Consider the following 21,781-nt stretch of genomic DNA (forward strand, 5'->3'; position numbering starts at 1 on the left):
GGCTATCCAAGAACCTAGGGACCTGGGTAGAACCAACCCCCCCTAATGCTTTATCTCTGGCTTTCAGTTCACAGCTGATCTCCCGTCATTCGGATGCAGCCGTCACGGTCCAGCTGCTCTCGGTAGGCCGAGATGTTGCGAGCAATTTCCTAATGCCAGTGATAACTCTGATACGACGAGCGGTAGATGAATTGAGTCGCACATGTTGACCCAACTTAGTCCGGCTCCACGTCTGCTTGTTATATCAGCTCATATGTGTGAACAGGAATATTGCCTTCTCCTTAGGCCAATAAAATCCTAGGTGACAGTCGTTTATTAATCAGTCTAGTTATGTGCTTGTCGCCCAGTGCTAAAAGGGAGGCTAGAGAGCTGATGAAAAGTCTAGTCCATAATGTTTCCCCCCCTCTACCCAAAAAGACATAGTATCTCCATCTAGATGTAATAAATGATTATCTACATGTTTGCATGCTGCTCATTAATCACGCTAAGCAATTGTATTGGGTGTTTGTCGTTGGAAAAAAATTAAAGACTACCTTTATGTCTTCAGCACATATCTGTCAAATCTTCGCCATAAGTCTCACGCTCAAAAAGTGGAAGTTAACTTAGCAAAAGAGGTTTATGCACACTATGATACAAATTAATACAGTTGGAAGACCACTGCGCGTAACTATATCCATATAGAAATCTCGATGGTCTACGTCTTTGCCTGTCACGCACTAAATTAGATAGTCGTTACAAAACCTCGGACGCCGAGCTTCTCTCTGACCAAAGCGCGGGCGGAACCACCCGCAACTTTTTCATGACTCGAGATAGCTTTTCGGTCGATTGGTGTCTAGAACGCAAGTCCCCTAAGCAAATGCCTTTAGCAGGACGATTTTCAGGAGGCTGCTATTCTCCAAGGGAACAAGATCGTCAAATGAAAAGGCTCTGAAACTTACGATGTCCCCTTTTCTTGGTGGCTGGTGTTGAACTGCTCACGGTTCTATGAATAGGAGGACCGATGAATCTAATATATGAAAAAAAAGAGGGGGGGAGGACAAAAAAGTACTTGATAGAATAGAAACTAAATAAAAGAAAAGATTCAAAGAAGAGAGTTAGACAGAAAGTAATGTATTCAAACACAATAAACAATGTATTATAGTAAAATGCAATGCTGTTGAGCCGGCATGAGTGTGAGATACATGCAGGATCTGTACCGGGAAATCCCAGCACGAGTAGGCTGCGAAGAAAACCTTATTAAGAGCCTCGGGCCGTAAATTTGTTTGGTCTGTCTATGGCCAAAGCGCTTCCCTTTGGGATTCAAGGCATGCCGCGGGGTAAACAATCTCTTGTGGCCAAATCGTAACATAGGGGCGAATTCAATCTACGATCTGAGTGTAACTAATGGTATCCAATACTAACATTGAAGCCCACCCCCTTCCCTAGTTAGCCCGTTGCCAGAAGTTTCACATGATTGTGGATAACATTCGGAGATATTTCCTGTGTTACCGCTCAAGGGTTCTGAACAACAATTATTAAGGGACCACCTTACAAAACACATGGCTGGTACCGTTCACTTCATCCACGGGTAGCATTGAGGAAAGAAAATTTGTTTGCCGCATATCAATGCATTATGTATGCGTGACTATATACTCCTACATGCTTTCAGTGCTCGTTATCCGCACGTGCGTAATAAAGCAAAAGCCATAAGCTCAAGTAAATAGTACAAGCTTACATGGAGTCTGACAGTCAACAGCTGATTATATAATAATACATACCATTCTCGTATTTAGAGATAGTTGCGTCTTATGATCAATGTACAAGGTCCTTCGTAAGGGAGGCAAAAGTCGAATATATTTATGAGTAACGAATCTCTTGGCGAGCATGAATGTACTAAGCCTATATCTCTCTAGATAACTGTTACCTTGGCAAGTAACAAGAGAACCAGCTAGTATTTCTACCTACATAACTAATTACCTCGTACGGCTGTGATGTCAAGGTGTGATGACCCAGGTTCCCTCAGAGCAGAATTACCACAGCATCGCCATCAAACGAGGCCGCTCTGGCTGATGTATCACACTTCATACTCGTAAGCTTGGAAACTACTTTCCACATGCCATTGGATTGGGGCTTGTAGCCGAAAACTTGAACATCAAATCGAGAACATAGCCTGGAGTTGGTATATTACAGCTTGAGCGCAGTTCATGAATACTCATTACGGTGAAAAGTTCACGCGAGAATAGCTTGTATTATTCTCATTGCGGTCACAGTAGAAGATAAAGTACCTCGTAGAAGTGTCGGTAAGGCGATATATGCACCACACTATCGGCTTTGTTAAAGCAGAGCTTTGTTCGGCAGGTGGTGGAAACCAAACATTACATGTAGCCTTGTTATGTCGATAGAATAGTCTGCAATGTGATGAAAGGCGCGATTAGGCCATGACCAATCTTAGCACTGTCGTAGTCAGGCCAAAGAAGATATGAGTCTTGGACCAACTGTAGAAAATTGGGATACTATGAGCCATTTCCAAGCCCACATGGTACCTGTCAGGAGGGCTGTACATGGTATACAGTAAGACTCTCATTGTGGCACAAGGTCTAAAAGGTCAGGCGCCTGAAGGCATTCAGACTTCTCTGACTATTTAGGGTGTAGTATCTCCTTGTTCCTCCGGCCTGAGACCCCTGACAGTACCTATGGCATGTTGCTCATAATCTATCCAGATACGCCTAGGCTAGACTTTGTCTAAGGAACACAATACCCAGGCCTTCTTCCCACTGACGGTGTGGCGTGGTTACGTAGCTCTCGGTACAGCATAGTTGTTATTCGGCATTATAATGCGTAACACCTTGTTATGGTCTTGAGTCAAGGATTTAAGCCTCTAGAAAAAGCCATGGCCGTTTGGAATTGGTTTTGCCATAAGCCTCGCCGGGGACGATCATTGGTATGGGGATTCTGTTCTCGAATGAGCTCCAGCCTGACTTGCCGGCTTGACTTTCCATGGGAATAAGCACTCCGCACTCCCAATTACGACAGTTAAGTTTGGGTTGCCCAGATGCTCGGTCTTTCACTAAACGTCCCCAAGCACTTTCGGAAAGGTTGGCACTCCCAAGGTAGGCCCAGTGTGATTTGTCCCGATGGGGGTGTCGAACGAAGAGTATCTTCGTATGCATCAACAGACCAGGTCGAACGCTTTCACAATCATGCACCAGTTCTCTAGGAAACATTGGAGAATCCCACCACTTGCTTTGTAAACAGATAGTACCGCCACTCTATGTAACCTCATTAATGCTTGTATCTTTGTTCAGTCGTAGTGTACCTGACTTACGTTCTTGCCGCCACGGCTTCGGCTTACGGTTTCATGAGAAGGGAAATAGATACGGAAATTGTCGGGATGGTAGCTTGGACCAACCTTTTGAGTGGCTTTCTTCTTGGGGCCTCCGTTGGTCCTTCTGTTGTACTCCTTCAGTCCATTGTCTCCTGATATTAGATAAGCATACGGCTCGAGTGCGTTTGTGAGGATTACACAAATAAATACCTTGAGTGGCATTATATATCGCTGAGGTTAGGTCAGTGCTAACTGAACCGAGCGATGCTACTACGAAATCTAGTTCAACTTCTGAGTCTGTTGTCAAACCTAATGACTCCACGGCTCGCCCAAGGCCACAATACCCTGTCGTCAGAGTTAGCGGGGATAGCGAAAGGAGGGGGCTATCGTACCTGTTCGTTGCCATGCGTCTCCTATATGCGACTGCCCACTATGATTTCCTAAGCTGGAGTAACATACAACTCATTTCGGAGCGATAGCAAGCTTACATCGTATGGATAAACCTGTATTGACTTGTTTCCGAGAAATCATATTTCGAAAGACTGTTGATCAAAGTGCTATCAAGCCCACATGCCGTCAAGAAGTAGCAAAGCTCTTGATTAAACATGGTTGGAGGGGTTTCTGACTTTGTTGTCGTAGGCAGATCGATCAAAAAGACCATGTTCTCCATTACACCTGTCTCACCCCACTATGCAATATATAACTGATCAGTGATGCTTGTTGCTAGCAAATGTGTAAAGATAGGTTATATGTTGATTCCTCGTTGGGCCAAGAAAGATTTTCATGGTTCGACGGCAATCTGATTAGGAAAGAAAGACGTTACACTCACATCATAAGGCACCAAATTACCAGTGGGAATAACTAAGCGCAGGTAATTGGGGAACTTGAGCAGTTGGAGTTTTGAATGCATACTTCCAGCTGGCATCATGGGAGGGAAGCAAAACCTGCAGACATATGTCAGAGATTGGCGTTATGGTTCATCCGGCAGCGCAGCATGTTAGAGAGAGACCCCAGAGTTGCCATCACGAAAGCTGCGAGGGCTAAGGAGCGGAGATCTCGTACCGGATACGATCTCTAGGCACATTAGCTCTCATTGCTTCCTTTTGCTGATCATTTGAGGCAAATGCAATGCAGACCAGCTTCGTCTTATTCACATTAATTTTGGTTAACAGCCATTCATCATCCCACTGAAAAGAACTGAGGACGGCAAGCTCAAGCTGATCCTTTTGGAATATTTCTTCGATTTTGATATCGTCCTGGCGCGGGTATCCAGCAGCCCACTATGGTATCTGAATTAGTCCACCGCCACTTGAATAACACTCAAGAATAAGGCGAGATAGCGACTGCATAAGTAAGTGCTTACAGTTCTTCTCACGACGCCTTTGGGATAAGGTAATTGCGGCGATTTGGTGGAGGCTGAGGATATAGGAGCAGGTGCCGCGAGTGGCGTGACCTTAGGTTGACCGTCAATCTTGATACGTTGTGGCAAACGCTGAAGAGCGTCTTCATCCGGCGGGGCTTTGCGCTTAGCGACCCGCGCAAGTCTTTCCTCTTCCATTTTCTTTCTGTCAAGGCCTAGAGATGAGAGACTACTGGGTTTAATATGTGAAGGTGTGGCATGAGGCGCTATTTGTGAGTGACTTGTCGCCGGTAGTGTTCTGGTGGGTTTACCAGCTAGCTGGCTAGGTTTCTTCGGCGTGGGCGGACATTTTGGGCCATTTTCTAGATCTTCTTCCTCATCTTCGCCCTCATCTAGCACAATTGGTCTCTGGGCAGTTGAGGGAGATGCAGGCACGTTAGGATCCTGGAGTGACAACGCGATTGCGTAACGCAATGCTGCTTCCTCATCGCCGTCAAACGGATCTTGATGAGAATCCATACCGATTTTTAACTCACCGAAATTGCCTTAGGGAAAGCTGTGCGCGAGTGAGTATCGGAGCTGACTTGATGAAGCGGGCGAGGAAGACTGCTTATGGTTCGAGGTTTGATGGTTGGATGCCCTTAGCAGACGTGGTGATCCGGAGTGCAACCAACGCGAACAGTGCACCAACTCACGTGTAGCCAGTATCCCTGTCACCCACCTCTTTGATGCTTATAGAAAGATGACGTCAGCCTTATTGGGCGTCCAATGTGGTGCTCTGTTTCACCGCATTTTATCCCTTCTATACCTAGGTATACCTAGCTAGATAGATGAACATACTCTCGACTTCAAATTCCTAATTTAGTGAGATTGACAAGTAAAAGTGAGGACATTGTAACAAAGGTGCAATAGTTGATATCGGGGTATCGCCGTTGTTACCCAGCAATTGCTCACAAATTACGAGTCGATGGTTCAAGTTTTGGACGATATACTAGACCGCGAGGTCTGTCTTATTATTTGCCTAAGGTCTGTCGTAGGAAGTCCAAGACCAGAGTGCTGAAATATATCATCCAAAAAAAAAGAAAAAAAAAATCCACCGCTTTTTCTTTTCATTTTCTCACCGTGTTTCCCACCTCCCTGATAATGCTAGCCGAGCCTGAACACCCCATCACCACTAGATATGTCGGTACTGTAGGCATATACAATCCGATCAGTTCCGTACCTTCACCTAAGAACACCGAATGTAATGCTTCCATATGATATAAACCGGCTCCGAACCAAATGCAATCCCGACGTCGTACCACGATTATCATGTAACTTCCATGCCCGGAACGACTACCAAGAGGCATTATCCGAGATAACCGAGCCTCAGCCACCGCTTCCATGTACCTTGCAACATGCAATATGCGATATGCGATATGCAACATGCAACGCTCAACGCTCAACACCCCGCCCCAAATCCCTATGAGTTTTAATACATTACTCAAGTTCAACCGAAACAGAAGTATTGAAACTTAGTATGTCTTCCCTTATGGAAAAGGGTAGATGTCCGAAATGCATCACCGTCATCAATCATTGTGTATTAGAACACGATGGGCCCCGTCTCTTAGAGAAAACCATAGGTTTGAATAAAAAAGTGGAAAAAAAAGAGTAAAAGCAATGAAGCCGAGATAAGCCATAATCACAGTAGTAAATACTGATGATAATATCGTAAGATCCATTTATAACGCCGTAAAGAAATCCAACCCTATGCTCGCAGTTGCATTGGAAGAGCGCGGCTAACTCAGAGCGTCGAGTTTGAGTATTTGCCGAAGATTACCCTCCAATGTGAGAAGGTGATCAGGTGGCGGACTCGGTTGAGCATGGATATGGAGAGATGATGGTGGCTGAGCATGCAGTGCGTGGTTTGCTGGCGCCCCTCGAGGGAGGCTCTGGTTAGGGAACGGTAGTCGCTCCGACGCCTGGTATGTACCCTGGTACTGACTAGCACCAGGCCTATACTGCTGCTGGACAGGTTGCGGCGTTGTCTGTGATAGACCTGGTTTGGCCGGTAGCTCTTCTGATCTGGATGGTGTGAGTTGACCAGTAAATAGATACCGTTTCAGAGCCTCAGAAGAAGCCGGATCCATGTTTCGATGCAATGTTGGAGTTGTATGTGCTGAGTTTGAACGAGCCGCTCGAATTCGTTCCGAGTATGGGGTCGAGAATGCAGGACCTACAGGTAACCCAGAATCACCATCTAGCTCACTCGAAGGTATGCCTACCGAGGGGTCGTTCTCGATGATTCCCGAGCGCCGAAGAGAACGATGAGCTATGGTTTTGGGGAAAGTATTGCATTCCTTACGAGGGGAGTCCTGCAAAGGTACAGATGACGCAGTTGAAACACTGTCTGTGTTTGCTGAGCTAGCTCGGCGAACCCGCGCCCTTTCAGCCTTTTCAGCTCGATCTGCGCGAAAAAAAAACTCCAAGGGAGAGTCACTGTGGCGGGGCGTAGGCTCGTCCACTTGACTCCCCTCGTCCGAGTCCGTTTGGGGAGGGGTTGAATCCCGAGCTAATTCAGGCGTCCTGTCTTTGACGGCAGGAGAGTCCGCATTCGACAAACCTAGGAAACTTGGAAGGGGTAATGCAGATGGCGCGGGAGATGCATGAAACGTCGAGCCAGCGAAGATGTTTACCGGTGCCCTCTTAGACTGGAAAGACGGGCTTTCGCCATCCGGTCGGCGACCGGGCGATACAACGTCATTCTTGGCATTGCGACTCCTATTCCCTTTGTTTTTTTGTTTCTGATTCGTCGATTGGATTTGCGGAGCAGCAGATCTACCAGAACCATGCTTCTGAGGGGTGCTCGGGCTCGCGATATTGTTGGGCTTGTAGGTCGGAAGATCGTTCTCAGAGGCATAAACCTTCTGGGAGCCATTGCGACCTCGACTCGTGGGAGCACGCCGCCTGTTAGGTGTGCCCTTTGGTGTTGGTACGAACTCCTGCATTCTCAAGTGGAAACATGTATTCCGTGGTGAAAGAATGATAGGGGAGTGAGACGAGGGCGTATTTTGCTTTGCAAAACACGCGATAGAAACTGTCCCAGAAGGACCACCTGGCGATAGGTGTGCGACTGGATGCGATGCGGGGTGACGAGAACAACAAGGATGACTCTTGAATGGGTCGGGTCAGTCAGGCAAGGGCGATCCTTAAGTCAGCGGCCGCGAGAAAGCGGAAGTATCTGCACAGCGTTGAGGATACCGGAGATTCAGTTAGCGATGTGCTCTTGAAGAAAACTTGCAAATAGTAACAAGCAATATTGATACCTAATAATGATACTAATAACATGGAACGGAATGAATGAATGAATGAGGCGGGAGAGTGGAAGGTGGCTATGCAAAGATAATAAGGAATCCAACTTACTACACACTCATAAGTACCTGCCTACATATCTACAATAGGAATTTAGCCTTGAAGTACATCAGAGTACATATGGGCATGGACAGCATCCATCACGGGACTTGGGTGGCGCTGAAACATCCACATGACCTAAGCAAGGTTGAATTGAAAGCCCCGCATGTTTAAATATTCAAGTGAATATGTAGGTATTGAGATAGATGCTCAGGTAGGTCCAGTATGGGTACCTATCCGCAATGTATTAAAGAGGGGTGGACTATTGTGGATTCTGCCTCAGTAAATCAGTCAATAAGGTAGCCACTATGTACTACCTGCTACGTACCTGGGTAGCTTACCTGTACATTGTAGGTAGTCCACCTTGAGGGAACAACGAGTGCCAGTCTGTGAAATCCATATCATCACCTGCGACGCATCCACGCTGGAACAAGGTAAATTTCGATCTCCCCCCTCATTATACTGACATCATTTTGTCTTGTGGTAAGCAGCTGGCTTACCGACCACCAGGTGCCTACTTTCAAGTCGAGAGGAACATCTCCCACGCCAGAGCATTCAAATGGGCTGTACCAATAATTAGCAAACAGCCGCCAGTCTACTATCGCGGCCATTCCTTACCCCTCCGACACCTCCATACCTCGATCAACTACCTACACCTGAACCACCACAGTATCACGCACTACAGAGATCGCCACGATGGCCGACGTAGATATGACAGATGCCCCTAGCAACACTGTTGCTGCACCCAAGCGGAAGGGTGGTGACGTCGATGCCAAGAATGACGGGAAGAAGAGATTCGAGGTAAAGAAGGTAAACACTACACTACACTGAAGCTTGGACTTGTCCTGGAGCCTTCCTTTCTGACACTGGAGCGTTAGTGGAATGCGGTCGCGTTGTGGGCCTGGGACATCGTCGTCGACAACTGTGCCATCTGTCGAAATCACATTATGGATTTGTGCATAGAGTGCCAAGCCAACCAGGCATCTGCTACCAGTGAAGAGTGCACTGTTGCTTGGGGTATTTGCAACGTAAGACCGCCCACCTTTTGACATGTGAGCCACAAACTCGGGGCTGACTGGTTATTAGCACGCGTTCCATTTCCACTGCATCTCGAGATGGCTGAAAGCTCGACATGTCTGCCCGCTTGACAACAGAGATTGGGAATTCCAGAAGTATGGTCGATAAGGGTTGGTGTGAGAAGAAATGCTCAGTGACAGACTTGGTGACTACGTAGGTATGGCCAATGCGGAAGGCTCTCGATTTCCACTGCTACGCTTATCTTTAAAGACAAAATGGGCTTGGGGCACGGTTTGACCTGATATAGTCAGGTATACTCAGGCTCAGAACAATCAAGTATATTTGCTGTGTGCTATATTCACGAGAGCCTCACCATCCGATTTGATAGCATAGACTTCAAGGGGATCGACGGACTATCGTTCCGCCAATGTTTTCTCGTCTATGATTAGATTTTGGTGACTGCTTGGAATCGTTGATCCGCCAACAGGGAGCCAGTTCACAGGGTGCCTATTGAAGAAAGGCCACGGAGGGACAATAACGAGGAATGTCAGGGCGGTGCCGCCTAGACCAATTTTGAGGGCTAATGCGATATCTTGGAGGAGGAAACCGGCGAGGAATGAGATGGCCTATTGATATTGTTAATGAGGATACTCCTTTAATCCCGAATTCCATGCCTAGTGGGCATTGCGCTTGTAAGGCGGGTGGGAGAGACACATACGCCAACGATAGAAAGAAGCACAGTTGCCAGAATATCGGCTAATTTCTGACCTTGGAAGTCCTGCGAATGTCAACAGTTAAACACATAGTCCACGGCATTCATGTAGCTTGTAGTGGGACGCACAATCTGTCCGTCGACGGCATCTCGGATCTGCTCGAGTAGCTGATCTGCCATTGTCGCGGCTTCTGTGATTGAGCCTTCAATGAATCCTCGACTACACAGCGTTATTGGAGCTATCGGCACTGCGTTATATGCAGCGCTGTTCTTGTCGGCGTTTGTGCATTCGTCGAGTACATACAAAGAAAGAAGATGCTGCGACGTGGTCGCTTCCCGCCTCTAAAGTGGCAGTCCTCTTAGGACCTATTGAGCAGTTGCAGCGCGACCCACCTCACTCATATAAGTACCTACCTAGAGTATTCTAGTGGACCTACTGTAGCTTGGAAGTACCTAGGTACATAACTAGGCTATGTACATAGTAGTAGATTTCCACTAAACTTTGAAGGTCTGCCTCTTAACTTTCTTCTTAATTAGAAAAGTACTTATGCATGTATCCAAATTTCTACATTTAGCTCTTAGCTTATTACATTACGAGACAGACATATGTACTTAGGTAAGTACGTATCATACTCCATATTCCCGACTGTACATGCGTCTGATATACGCGTTGCCTTTGTACTTCGTAGTCAATCCGATATATGTAAAAAAAGAAACTCACAATGTACTGATATTTTCTCTCGTAGATAGGTAGTATGTTGTGTACGCTTGGGTATGTAGGTGTACCTAATGGAATACCGAAACAGAGCATAAAGATTGGCGTGGCTTCGAGCTTCGAGAGGAGAAAGAAAACTGGTTGGCGCCCCATACCTGTGTCAAATTCACGATGGTTGTTGTTTTCGCTACACAGACTCCCGGTACCAAATTACTTCCCTAGTTTTGAAAGCAAACACTAACCGCCTTACAGATTTAATACATGTGAGGTAAATGTCATAGACGTAGGTACATAGTATTTCATGAGAAATCCCCCACTTATACCCACTGGGATAGGAGGCTACAAGCTCTAGAATCTACCCCTTAATATCACTTCTAGCAAGCTGCCCAGGCTTCCTTACTTACTGTAAGTAGGTACCTACCTGATAAGTACTCTTGTAAGTACTGAGTACTAGGTAGGTCCTACCTAGGTTTGCTAAGGGGGCCCTACCTAGGTGGACTCTGCCTGTAGTACCTACCTAGGTAGGTAGGTGTTCCAATTGTGCGTGCATTACAGCGCACCGCATCCGCTGTGACACTTCTGTAACAGCGCTGGCCATTACCTAGTTAGGGTAGGTACCTAACATACTGAAGAGGTAGAACAAAAAAAGAACCAAAAAAAAAAAACTACTCCTGGCGCCGTAGCCACATCGGATGCTCCTTCGCCAAGTGACAACGAAAACCCTTCCACCCTAACAAACAATCTTTCGTCCCAGACACTTCCTGCTTTCAAGGACGGGTTTCTTATTATTTTCCCCCTTCGCATTCATCTTGAGCTCGTGTGCAATTTACTTAACTACTAGGTTCAGTCTGATAAGCGGCGGTATAGGTGTCACGAAAGGGTAAGTTCACTCGCCTTGCATTTGCGACCATTAACAACCAGCTGATTCCATTGAGCAGACTTTCTGGTCAGCTCCATTGCCTGCCACCATTTGGCTTTAAGTGCATGCTCAACCATCGGTCTTCGATTGCAGCGTGCCTCTCTTCACTATATATACCGACTTGACGCGCCATCGTCGGCCGCTGTCATTTGAGAACCCTCCGAAATTAAAGTTTACGAGCGCTCAACGACAACCAGCCGAGTCATTTTCCGGCACGCCCTCGGTTGCTCCTCGCGGTAAATACACCGCAGCACATATAAAACCAACAAGTTGGCGGTCCTCAACAGCACCAAGTTTTCATTCTCTCGACCGCTTCTAGGCCCTCTTTGCTGGGTCTACGGCGGCGTTGACACAAAGCCTCCCTAACTGGTCCGGTATATTCCCCTATTTTGGGCAGTCGAAAGTTTCTTTCCTCACCACCCCAATTTCAATTGCGCCTCTCTATATCGCTCCATTAGGTTACCCTCATCCACTGGACTGGTTCTGGCATACAACAACGTTAACCTGCAGTCGGCGTGCTGCTACGCCTGCTGCGAACTGCGAATGCTGTTGGGCTAGAATTCAACCACTATGCGTACCTTCGTATGAATAGCCCATCGAAGGCTCCACCAGGCTCTCTCTCCTTACTATACTTTGCATCTGGATAAATATTGTTGTATCATTCTTGATATCTCTATCACGTGTACCGCTACAGCGCTTCTAGCAACATGTCGGAACGCGACGGAAGCAACTCTGAGAAGGGCTATGAGACCCCGGTCCCTGAATTGGATGATCATCGCCACAACACTGCTTCCGCACAGCGGCTAGACCGCCCTCGCCGTGGAACAGTTGACACGCTTTATGGCTCTCGTCAGTATCTAGAGACCGATGGACCGTATTCTCCAACCGATGTTAGAGTTCGGGACTTTGAAGAAGCCATCATCGATGAGGATGACAATGATGTGACGATCCCTGTTCCACATGGTCGGCGCCCGACATTTACTTCTACAAACGAGCGAGCTATATCGCCACCAAACTCTGTGAAAGCTTTCGCTGAAGCACGACGTCGGGAGCGTACTTTCTCAACTTCCGATGGCCGTGCCAATCAAGATGAGGGCGAGGCCCTTCACCGCACTCAGTCGTTTGTCAGTCGCAATAGCCAACGGTCCGGGCGTAGCAGACCTGTGACATTTGCTGATGATGCGGCGTCTTTGGCAACAAACAAGACAGCGGAGGAGGATGTGTGTTTTCCTATGCAAGATGATCATCGGCAGGACCAGCTTTATATCGACTTTGACTATCTGGAGAATTTCGTCGCAACAGAGGAGCTAGCACGCAGAGAGAACCTTGAAGCCCAGAAAGCTTCAAGAGTATTCCCAACTTTGCGAAATGAGCACAAAGATGGACACGATGAACCCATGGTCACAACTGACGGAGATATAATTTATGTTCCTTCTACTTCTAGCGATGTAGGAGAAAAGCCGTCCAAACCAGTGCAGGATCCAGGTCTGGAGCCTGGTATTGGCCCCGTTGATAAGGAACACATGGATCCAAATCGGTTCAGCTTCTTCTCATCTGCGTGGGAGTCCACCATACATGCAGCTGAATTTGGAGATCTCGTCCTTCCTGGCGAAGACCTCCGTGGATTGTTCACTTTCCCCCGTGATGAGCCAGATGGTGTCTGGTGGCTCAACGTCAATCGACCAAACGAAGAAGAAGTTCGAACACTGTGTAAAGCTTTTGGTGTCCATCCTTTAACGATAGAAGACATAACCACCCAAGAAGCTCGCGAGAAGATTGAAATCTTTTCTTCCTACTACTTCGCGTGTTTCAGATCCTTTAATGTGGTTCAAGATGAAGATGGACCTGACTACGAGCCATTCAATATTTACGTCCTTGTTTGGCGTGAAGGCACTCTGAGCTTCAGTTTCCAGCCAAACTCTCACGCTTCCCAAGTCAGAAAGCGAATTGTCAACCTGAAGGAGTATGTGTCGCTAAGTAGTGATTGGATATGCTATGCTTTGATGTAAGCCCTCTCCCACCGATCATTTGTTCAGAATTTTGAAGCTCGCTCTAACCTACCAGTATAGTGACAACATTGTCGATTCCTTTGCGCCTGCCATCCAACGGATCGAACTGCTTACTGAAGGTATCGAGGATTCAGTGTTTGTGGCACGTTCTGACGATATGCACATGTTCCTACGTAAGCTGGGCGGTGTTCGTAAGAATACGTTGGGCCTGATGCGAGTCCTTGGCGGCAAAGCAGACGTCCTCAAGGGTTTCACTAAGCGATGCAATGAGAACTACAAAGTCACGCCACGAATGGACATAGGCATGTACCTGGGCGATATTCAGGACCATGTTGTCACCATGATGACTAATCTGACACACTTCGAAAAGATTCTATCTCGGGCGCACAGCAATTATCTTGCCCAACTCACCATTGACAGTATCTCGCAAGGAACGCAGACCAATGCTGGCCTTAGTAAGATCACTTTCATTGCCACTGTCATTGTTCCGCTCAACATTGTCACGGGTCTCTTCGGCATGAATGTTCGAGTGCCGTTCATGGACGGCACCGATCTTCATGCCTTCTTTGGTATCCTTGGAAGTCTGGTAGGATTTGTCGTCTTGGCGCTGTTCTTGGCTCGACGTTTGCGCCTCATTTGATCATGAAGCATTGAGGTCGGTTGCTGTCTGATGGTAATCGACGATTAGGGTATAGTCAGGCATTACTTGATTTCCTTCTGTTGTACTAGTCATTTATAGCCGGCGATGGTCTAGGGTTTTGATAGATCCCCTATAGAACGTTCATATTAGCCATGCATAAAGTTGTTATTATCTTCGTGTCAAATTTGTTATTACCCGAATCATGCCAATTAAAACAGCCTTGTGAGATCTCAACCTCTCGTCTCCGGAGAAAGCTGCTGTCGTGGTTGATATTGAGGCCCCACGCAGTGTTCAAGAAAGGGGGCTGGCAGCATATGGGACTCTGGTTTGACAGCCTCCTCTGTAATATGAGACAGTTCTCTTTAGTCAACCCTGTCACAGCAATATCTCACACCTTGCTACTCACATCTTATCGTAACTCGTATTATATCGGCAATACCGCAGAGCTTAATGCTCGTAGAGCTAGGGCGCTCTTGCGCCACTCTCAATATGATAGTTGACGCTAGATATTGAAGTATTGAATCAAAGGCTGTACACTGAGGCCTAGTATGGTTGTTTCTCTTCAGAGCCGACTCGCGATATGTCATGACGCATAGGAGACATGTTTGTAGTTCGTTAGTGCCGAAGGTAGATTCAGTGCAATCTGGGTTTTTGGTATAACCTAGTCAAATCATTCATGATGTTAGGAAAACATAGCTAGTGACACAATCGATCCTTATACGAGGGGTATTCCCGACTGAGTGTTTATACTGGGGCGGAACACTGCTCTTGATCTGGTGACGGTACTGGTGAGGGGCTCTAGCGAGTAGCATCTGCTTTGCTTGTGTGAAGCGTGGGGTTGTTGGAGGCTTCTGCCATTGCATCTCTCTGTTCGTGAACGCGCCTATCTATATCAGCACCTCAAATAAATACTCCTCCAAATCTCGCCCACCAGCGAAGACAAATCGGTACAATAGGCAAATACAATAGAGTAGGAAAGAATTACTGAGCGCGATACGATGAGGGAAACGAGGAAATAGTCAGGAGAGAAGGAAACGCAGCGTTTAGAAAGTAGCCAAGATAGCATGTCATTGGACAGTATTACGGGCTCGGCCGGTACAATACAAGGCAGAATAGACCGCGTATGCTTTCCAGCCTTCTATTCCCCGGTGGTATCGTTGGTCATCTACTAATGTATGGTCAGCTCGTCGGCATCCAGGTATGGCTTTCAGCTGACGTTGGACACGTATAGCCTCGGGGGCTGCTTATTCACCGAAGCCCAACTGTGGAATGGGCTTCCCATAAAAGCCCAGGCAGCATGGTAGATATCAAGCTACTCATGTTTAACATAAAGACTACTTATATTTAATAGTATCTCAAGTTTATTGTTATTCTAACTTCTTCCACCACTTCGCATCTGGGACGTGTCTGATCAAGCGGCCTCCATCTTGTTAGCTGCATGTTGAGTCGCACGGCCTGGCGATCAAGCGGCCTATTCACTTGCAATAATCTCGTCCCCAGGGCAATATAGTTAGCCTACGCTTTACTCGCCTGTCATTTCGTCGTCACCACTTGTGCCAATGAGTCAGTCAAGCTTGCATGGTACACTTACCCCTGATCCCCCTGGCTCTCAGTGACTTATACGGATTGCACTCGAAAAACTAAACGTGGATTGACGCGTAACTCGCTTGTAGTCAAACATGCGCGCTTGATCCTTGTAATAATGTCGCAAGGCTTCTTAACTTCATAGACTCAGTCTAGAGCCTATTGAACCGAGATAGAGGTGAATAGTACCTCCATTAGAACCTCGTAGTACATTCAAATAAACGCCTCTGAGCCGCGCATGATCGTACGATGTCGAGTAACCTCCTTCTTGCATTGTTTGATTCCTCATAAGCCTCCTTCTCTCTTCAATTGTAACGTGGCGTGACAATGCTCAGATAGAACCAAGCGTACATAGCGAGCTGGACGGTCATTAGCGACAAGTCTTTTCTCTTTTCTCTCTTTTTCTTGTCAAGGGGACGAGAAATTCGGATGCTCGGGGAAAATAGGATTTAGGTGGTAAAGGGGCTACCCTAGACGAGACGGATGTGCGATGATGTTCGCAACTCTAAGACGTGGAACGAAACATCAAAGGAGATTGCTAGGTCAGGGGAATCCAATAGATGACTGGAAAGAACTTAGAGACCGCAAAAGCGACGTACTTGACGTTGTAAGTTGGCCCGAGAAACACGTGAGGTTGGTTCCGCGTGGGTTTCAGTACCACTCCGCTGTGGGAGTTAACTACACGATACCCCTATAACTCGCGTCACCCTTTTCCTATGAACTGACTCGGAGACCGTTGTTAAGTGTGATTGTCACCATGATAACGTCGTAGTCGCTATTGCATAAATCTTCCTTCAGTGCCAGGTTTGCCGCTAATGGATCAGGAGAACAGCACTTATGTAGTCAAGGGGGACTGATTTTATACGGAGGAAATACTCTATCGTCTCTGAATTTTCCTCAGAAACCCCCCTTGTCTCATGTACCTATAGGTTTACTTCCACTATGCGTAGATTAGAATTGTTAATTTCAACAGCTACTTGACCAAGTAACCAATAGGCTGTTGTAAGCGTGATTAGCCTGACGCTGTGTCATATGAGACGAATGTTCGGCATGCGGCCTCCTAGCTACGAAGCCAAGGAAATACAGCTGTTAATTCAGGGGCAGTATAATATCAAAATTCTATTCACCATCGGCGGAGATAATTATAGGCGAATGATATGTATGCTGTATAAGCGTTACACCCCAGGGTCACTCGTAAGCCCCCAAGGTGAGGCAAACTGCGACGCCCCAGACCCGTAGTTGACGCCTGCTCCATTCTTCGTGGCCCTGAGGTCTAGAATAAAAGTCTGACACTAGCTGGGAGGGGGCGGGATTCGGCCAGTCTATACAACCAGTCCACTCTCTGTGAGCCAGACAATAAACTAATCGAGAGCTCAAATGTCAGCATTGAAATGCCTAGAGTAGTAGACTAGCATGCCATGTGAGGCACTTGAGCCTTATGTTCGTGCCATTCAAGATGCGACTTGACATGATGTAGTTCCCTGGACGGAAGTTATATGCCGCAATGATTCTGTCCCGAGCTGAGTAGAGTGCCGTGATTGAAGCGAAGCATGTAGGATGACCCCTAGGGGCTACGGAGGAGTAGAATTGGTGCCTGCCCCTCGCTCTGCTTGTGGATCACAACATGGTTATCATTATGTTCCTTACTAGCCTGATTGGTCTTCGTAGATCAAGAGCAAGGCAAGTATTGCCATTTAGATCGACTGTGCACACTGTTCGCCAACATGGTCTTTGTGTTATCCAATACCAAAACATATTTGGAATCTCAAAGGAGTCAGGGTACACGTACATTGGGCAGGAGCTAGGCAGGAGCACAGTTGATAATATGCCAACAGAGATATCCCGCAGGAAGTTGCCGTCGAGGAGATACTGTGAATTTGTCTGACGCGTTTGGTATCATGCCACCCGGACTGCAGTAACGCGGAATCCATCACGCTCCTCCGATGTAAATGTAGCCTATCTCATCTCCACCCCTAGTGCCACAGAAAAGTCTTGGACTGGTTACCTGGGAAGAACCACTTACAAACGCAACAACGCGCCAAAGTGGTCGACAGACGCACCTGAATCGCGGTGTCCTCGAAGGAACTCCCGGGACACAAAGATTCCATTCAGGGACGTAGTCTTAGGGTGGAGATTTTGAGCATCTCGTCAACCCATCTACATCACAGAGACCACCGCATCCCTTGCCAGCTACATGAGTTCCGAAGTTGATCGCTAGGTCTGTAGAGTTCGGGCTGAATGTCGGGTCGGATGATCATCCAGGCACGGCAACTTTCAATAAGTGCGATAGTGTTGGTACGTAGGACAATCTGGTGCCCAAGCCTCGTAAGGCTCAGATCTTAGTCCGACTCATCCCCGCCAAGACTGCGCATCTGTCAGATGAGCCGGCCGGAGATCGATGGTTTATACCTAGGGGGTTTCTCTTACAGATGCAATGACGCGGTCGTGTGATGTAGTCTCAACCAACCATATGCTCTCTCCATTAGGCAAAGCCTATTACAACATGCTGTCCCACCAATATTAGTCTCCAGCAATCTCAGGAGTCGGTTATCGCCTACGCAGCTTAGTGTGCTGGAAATGATGGTCAGATTGTGTGACAACGCCAGAACAGCGGCATCGCTACTTCTATTCTATCCGCTTCGAATAGACATCTCAGCAGTTGTGAGTGAGGGCTTGGCGACATGCTCAGAGGTAATATAAGAAAATGTGAGAAAAGGGATGGAGAGGAAGTGAATAATTGAAAGGAACGAAAGAGAAGCCCCTGTTTCCATAGGTTCGTCTCCGTCTAAAGAGAAACTACTGGCGTTAGCAAGTATAGGTAATACTACATGGCGTGTTTTCATTCAGTTGTAAAAAGAAGCGGAAGCTTGCCGCAATGCCCACGCATGCACCCAAGTGTATATCCCTGAAACACCTCGGAGGCATAGAGATGATGCTGCCGTCAAAAGGCTCCGCGGCGAGGTCTGATTACCTAAATAGGTAATTTGTGTATCTACATCCGTTGTCGCCACGTCCCCAAATTAGGAGAAATGTGACACAATGGCTAGATCGGGTTGGAGTTTCCGGTACTCGGTAGAACACGATGACTGCTCTCTTGCGGAAGGCATCCACCATGAAGTGTATTGACTTTGCACGGAGAGGTCGCCTAGGGTTCTTTTTCTTCGACTAGACGAATACGGATGAGCGGTGTCTAGCCAAGAGACATTTCTAGGAAGAATACGGGCTTCGCTTCGTTGTAGGGTCAGGTCTAAGGGAAACACGATAAAACCAGCCACCTCCGGTTCTGTACTATGTAGATGCGGAGCGGGCGGCGCATTAGTAAGGCCAGTATAGCTACTGTACGTGTGAGTAAGTGTGCAGAGTGGGATCGGCCCAATGAACAAGATTTGTAGAATCGAGTCAGGTCACGATGCCCCTACCAGACCCGACTTAGTAAGGCAAAGCGTGGGAGCTCGGTGCAGGGGAGTCTAGCGCGCTTCCCATCAGCTGTCATCAACGGCGGCTCGTATCGTTTGCCTCAGAACGGCCTCAATACGAAACGACAATTAAAAATGTCCGGTCGAATCAGCCCCCCTGTCTGGTGCCTGCTTGCTTGGACTGCTAAGACTGCCTGGTCTGGCCTGGGTTGAAGGGGCCCCCACAGACGTCCCGGGAGATCCACGCAGGTCGGCCCAAAAACATATCCGCAACGTCATTGCAACCTGCACAGTCCAAAATGCAGCCCTACGGATCGGATGATGGAAGCGTTGGACTTGGCGCCGCCCGGTGCTGTGCTGCTGATTCCCACCTGCTTGGTAGGTAGTGCCTCGCAGTCTCCTTCGTCGCCGGGCTGGCACGCGATTCGAGGAGGGAGCGAGGGCTGACACGATAGGTACATAAAGCACTACTGACTGGGGTCTCGGAGCTATTCCCTAGATACGGTAGCATCGTCCTCGTGTCGCAACTACTAGCATGTCGCGAAAATAGAGCCTTGCAGTTTTGTCGTTGCAACCCGTCGACATGTCCAACCGAGCTTCACTCACGATAGTGCATTTCCCTCTCGCTATCTGTCATTTCGTATCAGCCATGATGGGTCCTCTTTGGGGCCTGTGCTACCATTATGTAGCCTCCATATCTCAACTTCGCTTGGTGGCCATATATGAAGAAGCCGTCGTCCCGCTGATCGACTACGTCGTTGTTTGAGTTCCAAGATAACTTGTATCCAGTCTCACTACCCACCGGCATCGTTTCCTCTCTTAATTTGAAGACGGGGGCCTGAGAAATGAATGCGCCGGCAATATAGCTAGACAGGTCGTCACACGTATAGCGTCCTTTCAGTATGGTTGGCGTGCCTGGAAAATATAAAGGTATGTCACCATATAACACGATACGTGCTAGTTCACCACGCTCAACTAAGTCTATGGAGGCTGTAATACTTGTCGGGCTCGTAGAGTCAAGTGCGACAACACCAGGCCGTTTTGCAAAAAATGTACAGACTACGGGAGAGCGTGTTCTGGATACGAGCGAGAAACTGTATTTATCGTTGGCACCCAGGACGACAAGGGCCGAGTGGGAAGTCACCCTCCACGTAATGTCCAGCAATCGAGAATCTCTCAGTCTACAGCCAGCGCTCAGCATGCGGCCAGTCTCAGTTTTGTAGCAGCCGAGCCGTTCCAGCCAGCATGGCACGAGACTATAGCCATACAATCCGGAGCAGATTCGCATCTCATTCGCATAGTTGCGCAACACGCAGACCTTGTCTCCGCTATCAAGCAAGGTAGCTCGCCGCCGCAGAATTACGATGTAATGTTGTCGTTGCTCGATACCCAGCCTCTCGATGTCACGCCAACATTTCGAGAGGAAAACTTCTACCTAAAATCGATGTGCTTTGTCAGTTTGGGAGAAGCCGGTGATGGTTCGACTGCCAGTTCCGGAGAAGGCGTATGCTTATTTTTATACCAGGTATGATGAAAGAATAACCTATCGATTGCTGCGCTGCTAGCTAAAGACATTCAGCAAAATTCGTCGACAATGTATGCTAACGAGCTCCCCCGCAATGCCTCGTCAGAACTAGCAGATGAGGTACGGGAGCTAGGTCCTGCCGCATATCAGGCCTTCCCGGCACATCATTTCTTCGCGCGCGTCTACAGGCCAAGCGCTGTGGGTATCAATGTTCAATGGGCTGCATCTCAAGCTAACCGTGTTACAGGTTTGGGCCGCATTGCTTAATCGCCAGCCAACTTTCTTATGCAATCCTGAGTGGACAGTCGTGCCATGGGAACATTATCCTCGGACTTGTCTCGACGATTTATTAGACGTTGCCGTTCTTTTACCCTCAATATATTCGCGAGCCGATCATACTATGCTCTCCGAAGCCAACAGCAATCGCAGACTCATAGCGAGAGAGCTGTTAGATAATTGCGTGAATATTCAGACGCAATTCGACATATGGGCTGATGTTGTGCGGCAAAAGACTAGATTGCCGTACTGGGTCGGTGACGGTAGCTCCTATGTGCCATTCAATGAGCCCTTGAGCTTTGCAAGTCCCTTGCTGTGCCTCGCGCACGTCTATTATTGGGCGGTCCTCATAGGCTTTCACCAATGTGTCTATGCACTCCTCCAAGTCACTAACAAACCAGAAAACGAGGTTGCAAGTCCGGGGATAACCGGCGACATGCCTCCGGCTCTCGATCCACGACTTTACCAGCCAACCGAGACCAGGAAATTGGCAGCCCTGGCGTGTCGGAGCCTGGACTTCGCACTCCGGACTATATCACAACCTGACCTGTTGATAGCTCCGACCTGGATCATCAAAGACTTCTTCAGTCGCATGAACGTCGTCGGACTCTGCGAATTAGAAAGCTTGTGGATCAACGAGTTCAACGACAGGCTTGAGACTCGCTGTCGTGAGATGAATGCCTGGTTAGAGGACAAGCGATGGACTATGATTAGGCGATTTGACTAGGTTACTAATGTGACTGGAAAGAGCCAAACCATGTAATACAACATTTTCTTCCGTGTATAACAAAAGATCATGTACATTTTAATAAACAAAAGAAAATGGATAAGCAGCTGGTACTGCAAATATTCATTATGATTTTATATCTGCTTCTGATCGAAAACTACTAGGTACACAGTGAAGAACGTACCTA

At 47.7% G+C, this 21,781-nt stretch overlaps 6 protein-coding genes across 6 annotated transcripts; 3 read left to right on the forward strand and 3 right to left on the reverse strand.

The window, feature by feature from the left end:
- Nucleotides 1–2,849: 2,849 nt before the first annotated feature.
- On the reverse strand, nucleotides 2,850–5,183 carry F5B22DRAFT_641508 (tyrosyl-DNA phosphodiesterase-domain-containing protein; the record flags this gene model as incomplete). The annotated part of the gene is made up of 8 exons (XM_047977996.1): nucleotides 2,850–3,248; nucleotides 3,305–3,456; nucleotides 3,515–3,649; nucleotides 3,697–3,734; nucleotides 3,793–3,992; nucleotides 4,134–4,248; nucleotides 4,367–4,584; nucleotides 4,668–5,183. 8 exons carry the CDS (start codon nucleotides 5,181–5,183, stop codon nucleotides 2,850–2,852), a joined length of 1,773 nt encoding a protein of 590 aa, XP_047835723.1.
- A 1,083-nt stretch (nucleotides 5,184–6,266) lies between these two features.
- Nucleotides 6,267–8,093, reverse strand: F5B22DRAFT_154968 (uncharacterized protein). The gene is made up of 2 exons (XM_047969186.1): nucleotides 8,067–8,093; nucleotides 6,267–7,884 (listed from the first exon to the last, which is right to left on the reverse strand). Exon 2 carries the CDS (start codon nucleotides 7,649–7,651, stop codon nucleotides 6,443–6,445), a length of 1,209 nt encoding a protein of 402 aa, XP_047835724.1. The 5' UTR covers nucleotides 7,652–7,884; nucleotides 8,067–8,093; the 3' UTR covers nucleotides 6,267–6,442.
- Nucleotides 8,094–8,750: 657 nt separating this feature from the next.
- F5B22DRAFT_632863 (RING/U-box) lies at nucleotides 8,751–9,239 on the forward strand (the record flags this gene model as incomplete). The annotated part of the gene is made up of 3 exons (XM_047976751.1): nucleotides 8,751–8,864; nucleotides 8,933–9,082; nucleotides 9,141–9,239. The coding sequence occupies 3 exons, from the start codon at nucleotides 8,751–8,753 to the stop codon at nucleotides 9,237–9,239; spliced, it is 363 nt and encodes a 120-aa protein (XP_047835725.1).
- Nucleotides 9,240–9,257: 18 nt separating this feature from the next.
- On the reverse strand, nucleotides 9,258–10,166 carry F5B22DRAFT_154740 (microsomal signal peptidase 12 kDa subunit-domain-containing protein). The gene is made up of 4 exons (XM_047969183.1): nucleotides 9,913–10,166; nucleotides 9,790–9,849; nucleotides 9,445–9,697; nucleotides 9,258–9,369 (listed from the first exon to the last, which is right to left on the reverse strand). Exons 1-3 carry the CDS (start codon nucleotides 9,961–9,963, stop codon nucleotides 9,485–9,487), a joined length of 324 nt encoding a protein of 107 aa, XP_047835726.1. The 5' UTR covers nucleotides 9,964–10,166; the 3' UTR covers nucleotides 9,258–9,369; nucleotides 9,445–9,484.
- Nucleotides 10,167–11,750: 1,584 nt separating this feature from the next.
- On the forward strand, nucleotides 11,751–14,462 carry F5B22DRAFT_154760 (uncharacterized protein). The gene is made up of 2 exons (XM_047969184.1): nucleotides 11,751–13,422; nucleotides 13,487–14,462. Exons 1-2 carry the CDS (start codon nucleotides 12,125–12,127, stop codon nucleotides 14,064–14,066), a joined length of 1,878 nt encoding a protein of 625 aa, XP_047835727.1. The 5' UTR covers nucleotides 11,751–12,124; the 3' UTR covers nucleotides 14,067–14,462.
- A 5,311-nt stretch (nucleotides 14,463–19,773) lies between these two features.
- On the forward strand, nucleotides 19,774–21,755 carry F5B22DRAFT_154906 (uncharacterized protein). Its single transcript, XM_047969185.1, has 4 exons — nucleotides 19,774–19,996; nucleotides 20,056–20,591; nucleotides 20,646–20,789; nucleotides 20,839–21,755. The coding sequence occupies exons 1-4, from the start codon at nucleotides 19,969–19,971 to the stop codon at nucleotides 21,592–21,594; spliced, it is 1,464 nt and encodes a 487-aa protein (XP_047835728.1). The 5' UTR covers nucleotides 19,774–19,968; the 3' UTR covers nucleotides 21,595–21,755.
- Nucleotides 21,756–21,781: the final 26 nt, after the last annotated feature.

The sequence above is a fragment of the Xylaria bambusicola genome (assembly GCF_022495145.1).
Source record: "Xylaria bambusicola strain CBS 139988 unplaced genomic scaffold F5B22scaffold_2, whole genome shotgun sequence".
In the NCBI taxonomy this organism is placed as follows: Eukaryota; Fungi; Ascomycota; class Sordariomycetes; order Xylariales; family Xylariaceae; genus Xylaria; species Xylaria bambusicola.

Excerpts from the sequence above, each read along its gene's own strand:
- F5B22DRAFT_154906 (XM_047969185.1), top strand. The coding sequence starts at position 19,969 with ATGGTTGGCGTGCCTGGAAAATATAAAG. Across the intron at positions 19,997-20,055 it reads CGTGCCTGGAAAATATAAAG|GCTGTAATACTTGTCGGGCT; the intron begins GTATGTCACCAT and ends AAGTCTATGGAG. Across the intron at positions 20,790-20,838 it reads GCGTCTACAGGCCAAGCGCT|GTTTGGGCCGCATTGCTTAA; the intron begins GTGGGTATCAAT and ends ACCGTGTTACAG.
- F5B22DRAFT_154968 (XM_047969186.1), bottom strand. The coding sequence starts at position 7,651 with ATGCAGGAGTTCGTACCAACACCAAAGGGCACACCTAACAGGCGGCGT.
- F5B22DRAFT_154740 (XM_047969183.1), bottom strand. The coding sequence starts at position 9,963 with ATGGCAGATCAGCTACTCGAGCAGATCCGAGATGCCGTCGACGGACAG. Across the intron at positions 9,850-9,912 it reads ATGCCGTCGACGGACAGATT|GACTTCCAAGGTCAGAAATT; the intron begins GTGCGTCCCACT and ends TGACATTCGCAG. Across the intron at positions 9,698-9,789 it reads TGCTTCTTTCTATCGTTGGC|GCCATCTCATTCCTCGCCGG; the intron begins GTATGTGTCTCT and ends CAATATCAATAG.
- F5B22DRAFT_154760 (XM_047969184.1), top strand. The coding sequence starts at position 12,125 with ATGTCGGAACGCGACGGAAGCAACTCTGAGAAGGGCTATGAGACCCCG. Across the intron at positions 13,423-13,486 it reads TGGATATGCTATGCTTTGAT|TGACAACATTGTCGATTCCT; the intron begins GTAAGCCCTCTC and ends CTACCAGTATAG.